The sequence below is a fragment of the Strongylocentrotus purpuratus genome, unplaced genomic scaffold, assembly GCF_000002235.5.
Source record: "Strongylocentrotus purpuratus isolate Spur 01 unplaced genomic scaffold, Spur_5.0 spur5_scaffold_19, whole genome shotgun sequence".
Classification (NCBI taxonomy): Eukaryota; Metazoa; Echinodermata; class Echinoidea; order Camarodonta; family Strongylocentrotidae; genus Strongylocentrotus; species Strongylocentrotus purpuratus.
In genome coordinates this window covers 23,104,801-23,116,085 of record NW_022145604.1, presented here as the reverse complement: position 1 = coordinate 23,116,085, position 11,285 = coordinate 23,104,801, and the positions used below count along the sequence as shown (strand labels likewise).

Below are 11,285 nucleotides of genomic sequence, written 5' to 3'. Positions count from 1 at the left end.
TAGCTAGCGCTACGTGACGTTTTCAGAGTTCTGGTGGTGTGCAGAGCGCCGAGGCAAGATGTGGACGACTAGACTCCGAATACCAGTCGGTTTGTAAAATTTTATTGGAGAAAAGCCTAGGGCAGGGTGTAAAACGGAAACGCGCGGCCGGGCACATGCATCGACAATAAAGCGACCGCAACAATAATATTATGCCTCGTGGGCGTGATCGAGATTTGCTTCATCCGCAAGTGCCGCTGGAATGCTATACCAAGGCCAAGAGTTCTGTGCACAAAAGAATTATTGAATTGAATTGGTTTATTTTTAAAAAAAACATGGCACGCAGCTAACGGCTTATATTGTCTCTTTTACAAAGTGATCATAATACACAATATCACTATGGTAACAACTCGGCAATAGTATATAAGATTTAGACAAAATGTATCAAAGATGTGTACTTATTAAAATAATTTAGGCAATGTCATTAGCTATTGAAGGATAAATTCGATTGAGCACAATTACAATATTATAGTTAATGGGACGGGTTTAATGGGTTTAACAAATAGTGTAAAAATATGGTTTATTAGCAAAATCAATACGGCTCGTAGAACATGAACGTGTGTATTTTATCATGTTTATATTCCAGTAGCGTATAACTTATATCCAACCCTATTTTGCGATATAAGATGTTCTAATATATTTTCTTTATATTTTTCTTTTATAACCATCCCTATGGATCTAGGCTGGTGATGGTAATGATGAGGTAAGTTTTTAACGTCGTATAATGTGCATTACGCAATACTCGTATCGATATCAAATCATTATAATCATTATGCTTCCTTCAGAATTACTGTTGAGGATTTGAAACAATTATCCCATAATTCTGAATAAAGTAGAATGGAGATTGAATTTCGATATTATATACAAAAATCTTCCTCACCTGGTATTTATAATAATAATAATAATAAAAACGTTACTTATAAAGCGCTTACCACCGAAGTCTTATACAAAACTAAAATGCAAACAAACCTACAAATTACAATTATGGAATACACATCAAAGTGAACAGAGTTAATTAATCATCGAACGCAATTTTGAATAAATGTGTCTTGAGACTAGTTTTGAATAGGTTAACGGTTTGACAGTTTTTTACATTTAAAGGTAATCTGTTCCAAAGTTCAGCAGAAGCTTTGCGAAAGGAGCGATTACCATAAGAGAGAGTTGACACAGAAGTAGATACGAGGTTTAATTGTGAAGATGACCGTAAATTGCGTGAGGGTTTGTATTCCTCGATTAATTCTTGCAGATAAATTGGTGCCAATTCATGAATGCATTTATAAGTTAAAACTAAGATTTTGTACATAATGCGGTACGTCACCGGTAACCAATGCAATTCACGAAGTACTGGGGTGATGTGTTCACAAGAACGCGTGCGTGTTACAAGCCTGGCAGCAGAGTTTTGGATTCTCTGGAGTTTTGCAATGTGCGAGTCCGGAAGGCCATAAAGAAGGCTATTGCATTGATCAAGACGGCACGTAATAAATGCATGTATAAGCGTTTCGGTAGATTTTTGATCAAGAAAATTTCTAATACGACCTATCTTGTACAAGGCATATGAAGCTGAGCGACAAATATTTTTTATATAATCATCCATCCTAAGATCATTTTCAAAGATGACACCAAGGTTACGTGCACTTTTGACAGGTTGTATAGGAACATTAGCAATTTCGACAGATGGTAAACGGGAGGACTTTCTGAATCGAGATGTTACATGTATAACCTCAGTTTTATCCTCATTTAACTTCAAATCATTAGCAGTGGACCAAGCTTTGATATCATTTATACATCTTTCAAGTTTAGTAATAACAGAATGGTCGGAATCACGTTTCAAAACAACATAAACTTGGGTGTCATCTGCATATATCATTCGGCCTAAACCATGCGCTTCAATAATATCTTCAAGTGGTGCAGTGTACAGAGTAAATGATAAAGGGCCGATGACGGATCCCTGAGGAACACCTTCAAGTGGAACATGAGGTTTGGATAATGAGTCATTAATGACAATAGATTGTGAACGATTCATAAAGTAGGTTTTAAACCAATTCAAGGCAGTACCTGATACACCATATCTATTACGTAAGCGATCAAGAAAAACATCATGACTGATAGTATCGAAAGCCGCAGAATAGTCTAAAAGTATTAAAACAGCTTCATCACCTTGGTCCACAGCTAACAACAAATCATTATATACACGTAAAAGAGCAGTTTCAACGCTATGAGAAGATCTATAAGCAGATTGCATTTTACTACACAGATTGTTTGATGATAAATAGCCCTGAATTTGAGAAACACAAGCACGTTCAATTGTTTTAGCAAGAAACTTAAGGTTGGCAACAGGCCGATAGTTTTTCAAAATTTCACAATCCAAATTTGGTTTCTTCAAAAGAGGAGTGATTTGTGCCGATTTCAAAACATCAGGAAATTGACCACTTTGAATAGACATGTTTATAATTTTGGTAATTTAGAATTGCTTTGAAATGTATTATTTACAGTGATGTATCTCAAAAGAACAGAAACAGTGGATGTTAAGATATTTCCATCTCTCTCTCTATCTATCCATCTCTCTCTCTCTCTCTCTCTCTCTATCCATCTCTCTCTCTCTCTCTATCCATCTCTCTCTCTAGCTCTTTCTCTCTCTCTCTCTCTCTCTCTTTCTATCCATCTCTCACTCTATCTCTCCCTCTCTATATATATCTCCCTCTCTCTCTCTCTCTCTTTATCTCTATATCTCCCCCTCTCTCTCTCTTTATCTATCTCTCTCTCTCTCTCTCTCTCTCTCTTTCTCTCTATCTGTCTCTATCTATCTATCTCTATCTCTCTCTCTCTCTCTCTCTCTTTCTCCATCTCTCTCTCTCTCTCTCTATCTCTCTATCTCTTTCTCTCTATTCCTACCTTCCTCAGTATCTCTCTTTATCTTTCTCTCTTCCTTCATCTACATCTTTCTTATAATCTTTCATTATGTCTCCCTCTCCCTTTAACCCTTATTTTACACTTTCGGATTATTATCTCTCCTCGCCCTCTGCCCTCTGCCGCCTCTTCATAGCTCCTACTCACACTATCTCCCTCTTTGTTATTCCTCCTCTTTACAGCAACGATGGAGTGTTCGGAAGAGAATCGTCATCGTGGTCATCGTGGCAGTCTTCATCGCCATCGTGGTCGCCATCCTCGCCGGAGTCCTTGCGACGAAAAAATAATTGACACCACTACCAAGGCATGGAGTGACATCCTCGTAGTGGGAGCCCTGTGGTGTATTGGTGAAGGCTTTTGGCTCTTATGTGACAGGTCTCAGGTTCGATCATTGCTGAATGCATGCATCCTTAAACAAGGTCTTACCCACGTGTTTGTTTCTGTCGATCACGGAGCACTGGCAGTGCTGGTGCGATCACTATTGCAGGACCCACACGCAGGAAGGGCAGTACTACGTACTGATGAGGCTGTTCTTGGTAAATAAAACCATCAGTATTTATGATGAAGGGATAGATTGGTGATCAGGAGTGGTGGTGATGGAATCATTGGAAGGGGGTGGTCTTCCAGAGGACCTGCCAATATTTTTACTTCAGGGCAGTTCGATGACGTATGCTCGAAGGGTCGTAACTATATTCATAATATATTTCGGTCGACTGGACGGACTTTGGTCCTATACCCCAGACTGGCCTCTTATTAGCCCAACCTGTAAATGGTGTGAATAGTATATACAGTACAGCAGCTGTAGAAAGTTGGCACTGGTGAATGCAATGGGCCATTCTTAACAGGTTCTTCAACATACGTTTTTTTTTCCTCTATGGGGACAATACACATGGCCACTATAGAAAAGGGGCCTTTAAAAAGAGGTGGCCACTTAGACAGGTTTAAATGTGTCTCCATCAGTCCGTCTGTATCCCAAGTCATCTCCATTGAACCGGAAGGACACTGTCGATGACGATGATGCATTTCGGAGGACCAACTGACCAACCTTGATGCGATCCCTCTTGGACCAAAAGTAATTTCTTTGTTGCTATGGTAACATTATAATGTATTCAAAGATGACTCGCGACTTCTTACAGCGACCATGGATGCAGTTCTTCAAACCAAAGAATAAATTGTCAAGAGTTACCGGAATGTATGAGATTGTTGATCAAGATGGTTTAAATCATTAAGAATTGGTTCCAAGACACTGTATCCAAAATGTATCTTTAAAATGGCGGCTAACGTTAACGTCAGCTGACAAGTACTCGTCTGATGAAAGATTCGGAGACATAGATAGACATCGAAACTGTCCCAGGAAAAATGTTTAGATGTGTCACAGAACTGATTCGCAATGTAAGAGTGATGTTTTGTGGTAAGTTTTGTCGTTTATTAAGAAAATTCTAGACAAATACATGTATCTATGCAACCTTAATACGCGGCGAGGTGAGCACATGAATTAAAGCAACTCAATTTATGAGGTGACGCTAGGACAACTACCACCAGAAATTCTCATGGACAACTAAAAGCAGGACAATAATCTGCGGACAACTACCCCCTAACATTCATTTATACCTGTAGATATTGTTTGGATATTTTTACAGTGTAATTGTCCTGGATTTATTGTCCTTGTGGGTAGTTATCCGGGGGTATATGTCACTATACGGGTTAGTTGTCCGGGGTGATATATAATCCGGGGTAGTTGTCCTGATACTGAATGTATCAGATGTGAACTCAGGGGGGCGTTTCACAAAACTTGTCATCAGTGACAAATGACAAATAAGCTACTGAAATCTTTGCTTCTGATTTGTTATCAGCAGATTTGTCACTGATTTGTATTATTTGTCATTAAAATAAAGCTTTGTGATACGCCCCACTGGTCTTTCCATTTGGATCGAGTGCAAGTTTAACATAGTGACTATGAAATCATTTGCTTCCAATGATCGTCTCAGGAGAAGAAACTATCTGTGAAACTGAAAATATTACAATTTACTTAGAGTATAATGAATTGTACGCCAAGGTCCAAATTCGAATCGTGACTTACTAAATAGGCATGCTAGATAAAGTTGCAAATCTGTGCGTTCAAGCTACTACTGCTGTAATGATAATTATGTTGATATAATCAATAATGATAATATTAATGATGATATTGATAATAATGATATTGATAATAATTAGAATTCGTTCATTTGTATGCCACTGAATATTGTCATTAATATTCATATTATTTCCACCCTTTACAAGCGGCATAAGACAAAGCAAGAATCAACTATGTTTAGAACCTGACTACATAATCATTTCTCAGTGATTTTAGAAATAATCAGGCAAAGTCTAGATAATGGATAGTAAAAATACGTATAAATGACTTTAATGATTATATTAGCATTCTTGTTCTAAATTTTGTATTGATTCTTACGTAGCGTTGTGTCATTTGTAAAAAGGGAAAAACTGCGATATTTAATGAATATCATCCAATTTAAATATACACCTTTTGCAGGGAATACGCCCCTGGAAGTAGAAGCCATTGATTGCACCTGTTGTTTTAGCCGTTTTCAACCGCTCTTGTCTTTAATATTCAATCTCACATACACAAACATCCATACTTGCGCCCTCTAAACGTAGAGCGAAATTACGAAAAAATGGCGCCCCCTACAGTTTAAAGAGTTCCATTTGAATTATTGTATTGCATTGAGTGGTTTCACTTTCATATGATTATTATCAGTGGCGGATCCAGAGTTACAGGGGCACGTACTCCCCCCCCCCCCCTCCCCCCTACGTATACATTTTGTAGTACACACACGAAGAAAATTCCACTAATGTGCCACCTCCTTCAATTTAAAATTCTGAAAAACTTGTCAAAAAATTGACATGAGCTTGCATTTTCTTTTTTTGTTATACATTTTGTTTTACTCATTAATTTAGAATGCAGGAGAATATAGGCTGGTGTAAAGTGTACACTACACTTACAAATCTTGAAGCAACACCCTTAGCATTAAAGGTGTTTTACAAAGGGACGGTGTTTAGAGCCATAAGGGCATTATCTACCCTTCTGTGGAAAAGAATATGAGTTAACGTCCTTCTGGCTCTCAGCAGACGGGACTGTGTTCTATTTCATTATGTTGCGTATTTAGTATTTGGTTTCTGGTTGTTTAAGTTGGTTTTGATTTCTACTGTGGGCCAACATTTATATGTATATTTTTCATTACCTATAATTATGCTTTAGAGATTCATACGCTCAATTTGTTTTATGGGTGTTTTATAAGGACGATAGGCACTAATATGCATCGTAATCAATGTCATTGACTTCTATGGTGTTCTAAAACTCGCTTGTTATCTCTCCTTCCCCTCCCCCATCCATTTCTCTCTTCCTTCCTCTCTTTCCTCCTTTTCTCTTCCTCCATCCCTCTCTCTCTCTCTCTCTCCCTCTTTCTCTCTCTCTCTCTCCCTCTCTCTTCCTCCCTCTCTCTGGCCTATTTTTAAGTCTTGTTTTGTATCCGTTTGTTTCAGCCTCTTTGTTGTAGTGCAATAAGAAATTACATTTTGACCTACATACTTTGTGAATATTGCAATATGTGTACTAAGTCAAAACTAGTCGGGAAAATGATATTCTAACAAAAAAAAAATATACGTTTATTATACATTTCAAACTGTACTGTAGATTCGTATTATAAATTTTTAATTCGTCTTACAAAGAAGTTTTTAGAAAAGCATAATGTAAGTGCAATTACATTTGTGAAACAATGCCTTTCATTATGAATCTTTCAGAAAGCTATGAATTATGACATGTGTAGATTAATTTATAATTATATAATTATATTAGGTGTGTTATCCTATTTTCGTTAAAATATTGTTTACTGATATATGAATATTGTCATGTTTTTCGATTTGTGAAAAACATGATAGAGCTGGTGGGTATGTACTGAACTTTTTATTGATATTCATCTACTTTTTCGTCTTTATGGACAAAAATAAATAAAATGAGGCTTGGACTACTGTTTTGGTGACTGGCATTGAAAATATTTCGCCAAAGAAATAATACAATGTATGGGCATTATGGGGTTCGTTTTCAAAATACTTGTGGTTATCATAATCTTGGAATTATTGACATGAACATAAAAAAGTCATAGACGGAATGATAAAAAAAATATAAATAATCGCAGCTTTTTATAAGACGAAGAGAAGTTTAAATGTTCACAAATGCCCATTAATTAACGAAATCTTGATACTACAACATTTCGTATTTTACACGGAAATTACATTAAAACCTTTTACGAATTGAAATATTTAAATAAATATCTAATATGTGGTTACACTTTACAAGTTTGTTTACGGGAATCATGTAAAATTAAAATTGCCGTACTTATTCATGTTTGGTTTGTTTAACATACCAGCCGTTCATTGTTGTTTGTTTTTAAATAAACTTGACCAATGCTGCAAAAATACTCGACCATATTTTGATCATTTGACTAGAATGTCAATTTTAGAAACACTTTCAAGGATTAATATGAATTTATTATTACTGTGAAGCCAATTCTAATATTTCAAATCAATCCATAACAATATTTTTATGCAATAACATGAAATGTATATCAATAGCACTTCATTTTTAGTCACTTGTATATACTTGGAGAAGATTATTAATTTCCAAGTACAAGGTAGTTATTTTCGATACTATCGTAATACTTCCGTGTTGAAAGTAGACTTTCGTTTTGTCTAAGTGTAAAATTGGCTTTATGAAATAAGCATGATAAGATACACGTATCTAACGAATTGTGAATTAATATAGTTTTTTCTGTAAATTTATTATAACCGACTGTACCCAGTATGATTCGAATGAATGTTAATAAATTTTTCCATACCCATTTCAAACGACTCTCGTCAAAGTGTTTTTCTTTTCTGTGTATTACTAGACACATGTATAAATTATCGCTGTGGTGAAATGGTATAGAGTCTATATCAAACGTGTACATCTCAACAAATTATTCCAAAGCAAAATAGTCACAATTTATTGATGTATTTTTAAGATACCAAAACCTATTTCGCCATCTCCAAATTGGTAAACAACTGATACATAAATAAGTTGGCATGTTACAATTCTTATAAGAAATAGATTTATGCATGGATCTATATAAAGAAGTAGGGAATTGTGTACAGGATTTAGACATACATTAATTTGTTGAAAATGGAAGACTAATACTAATAACGTCGATTTGTTACAGCTTGATAAGACAACTTGATAACTTGTTACAACTTGATAAGATACACGTATCTAACGAATTGCGAATTAACATTTTAACAAAAACTACATACTAATCATAAATAAAAGTTTAAACAACAAATTCGTTCAAAATACTTAAGTTGACCGCAAAGGCTTTCGGAAAATGAACCTTACAAAGCATTTTGTATAGCCCATTACCTAATAAAATCATGTATGACATAAACTGTAAATGATTTCCATGAGATATCCAATAGGATGTTGAAAATGCCCTTGAGCTTATTTTATATTCATATTTTCGAAAGCAAATTCGAGCGTTCAAAATTAACAATATACTAATTGGACAATAATTATCCGAATAAGGTAAATTGACAATGACACATACTTTTTTATTATATTTTTTTCAATGGAGAAAAACACATTTAATTCTAATTTTACACAGAGATGTATCGTGATTTTTTTTCTTTCTTCTGGACCTGTAGGCCTAGGCATCTTAATTCCCAGATTTCAAGATTGTAACGGCATGAGAATCGCACAAACGGTCTTTAAAAAAGATTAAAGGAATGACGCTGGACTGCGATTATTAGTATTATTGTCAAGTAAACGCTTTTTCTACCACCCCCCCCCCCCCCCCCCCCCCTCCCGAAAATAGAAAGGATAAAGAAGAATTGGGCCATTATAGAGATTATTGAACATTGATAGATAGGCAAAAATATTTTCAAAGCATAGCACTTGATGATAGTTCAATCCTTGTTCTTGTTGTCATTCGGTCGCTTGTTCGGCTCCCTCTGGTCTCGAAATCAACAAAAATGTGTTGGATGCCGCCAACTCGAACCGATCCGCAGAGTTCTTTGAGAGCCTGTCTGAAGTTCGGGTTCCTGGCGGCGTAGATGATAGGATTCGCGCAGGAGTTGACGAAGGCAAGGACAACGTAGAGACGGTACTGTGGGCTGTAGAGATAAGTGTGGTCGATGAGTCCGATGTTGAGTGCGAAGTAGAAGAGCTGATCAGGAGTCCAGCAAATGACGAAGACGACGACGACCATGAGAAGCATCCAGACGATATGGCGGTTTGCTTCTTTGCTTTTGCTCTTGGTGCGCGGATGTCGTCGAAGGGTGAAGATCATGAACACGTGTGCGACGACCATGATGATGACGGGGAAGAGATACTCGATCAGGAACACCATCACGCCGGTAAATTTGTGGAACCATACCGCCGGGTAACCGAATTTACAAGAGCCGCCTTCGTAGTACACCACGAACATTACTACGATGTTTACAAGTAGTGACACGATCCAGATGCTGGTTATCATCATGATCGTTCTTTTACGGGAAAAGATGTTCCGGAAATGAAACGGACGAACGACAGCGGTCAGTCTTTCAATAGAGATGGTGGTCAGGGTGAAGATGGAAGCACAGATGGATATCCACATCACGACAGAAGAATGTATGATCCGACAATAAAGCTGCGCTGCTACGGTGTCTGGAAGCGTCTTCACTTCGGCGTGAGGGATAATGAACAGCGACGTCAAGAAGTCGGCCAGAGCCAACCCAGCGATCAGGGTATCGGTGGAGCAGAACTTTCTCTTGACACGGAAGAGTACCAACATCACCAGGAAGTTTCCGATGATGCCAGCGATGGCTAGGATCAACTGAATGACCTCCCACCATTGCCATTCAACAGAAGTCCAAGTCCATGTAGAATTGCTTGCATTGTTTCCCTGAACAACACTCATCATCAAATCGAAAATGTAGATTAATATGCTAATTTATACCTTTCTAAAAAATTGTGTTTCTACCATTCCACAGTTGGACTGTAAAGTTACATGTCTATGGTATACGAAACAGCACATTTAATCCTTGTGAAGTAAGGCGAGCTTCACCTGAAACGATATAAGGATGTGATCATTTTGTCCACTTAAAGCAGTTTGCTCATGGTATAAGGCGTTAAAGGCGGCCTCAACTTAAGCCCGTTTACACGAGGCTACTTTCCACATTCTAAAACGAGTATAGGGTAAAAATGTACCAACGTTGGGTTAAAACATGGGGAATATTTGCGATGAGATTTCAATGCAAGATGTTTAATTAAAGATTATGTTTGAGTGAAAACAGACCATTATTAATGACCACAAATTTGGGAAAACTGATTTGATCGATTCCTTAATTCTCCCAACTATATCATTACGATTTAATTGAATTTTAGGTGAATGTAAATCGTCATAAAGCAATGAATTGGCTTTATATGTATACCATTCCAAACATTTAAGTGTTGACAGATTTTAAAACCCCGTTTAATGTCTTATTTTCATGGACTCCGGTTGGGAAAATGGTTGGGGGAAATTGCTGTTAGACGTGCCAATATTTCATGAAATGCCGCCAAGTGATAACAATTTACTATTAATTGCTGGCTAAAATTTTACCCAACAAACTTTCGTTTTCCCTATTTCCTAAAATACGACTAAAATAGTGTTGTATCCTTATTTTAGAATGCTAACATTGCGATGGTAAATTTCAGTTTGCGACGTTTTGACAGTATAGACTAGTGTGAAAGGGCCTATTTCTGAGCTTTAAATGATGATCTTATTGTTTCATATATTCCATTAATCAAGCAAAAGGTGCAATCATAATAAAAACTAAAAACAATTGAAATGATATCGCCAGAACTATGAATAGTGGAGACTCAAACAGAACTTTCGACACTGATATAGCGTACTTCATTAGTAATAACACTTGAGTTTGTTTCTGTTGTTGATTCAAAGCGCACTTGTAGGCATGCATCTTGTTGTGCGCATAGATATAGATGCAGGGGGCACGAGGGGGCATGTGCTCCTCCCTCATCGCCCCATCGAGTTGCAGGGGGGGGAGAGATAGTCAGATAGGGGAGAAAAGGAATTAAAAGAAAATGGAGGGGAAGGGGAATGTGACTAAAGAGTAGACAAGGTGCGACCCATCCCACACCACAACTTACCGATTGCCTTGTCCGTTAGCATAATCTCACGCAGAGTCCCTCACCCCTTTAAAAGGCTGCCCCAACGCGGGCCCGAGCATGCACTAAGTACTAACAACCCCTTTTACCGGTAATAGAAAGT

At 37.2% G+C, this 11,285-nt stretch overlaps 1 protein-coding gene across 1 annotated transcript; it reads right to left on the bottom strand.

Annotated features, from left to right (window-relative positions):
• Positions 1-8,893: 8,893 nt before the first annotated feature.
• Positions 8,894-10,101, bottom strand: LOC100892084 (mu-type opioid receptor-like). The gene has a single exon (XM_030989965.1). It carries the CDS (start codon positions 9,933-9,935, stop codon positions 8,916-8,918), a length of 1,020 nt encoding a protein of 339 aa, XP_030845825.1. The 5' UTR covers positions 9,936-10,101; the 3' UTR covers positions 8,894-8,915.
• Positions 10,102-11,285: the final 1,184 nt, after the last annotated feature.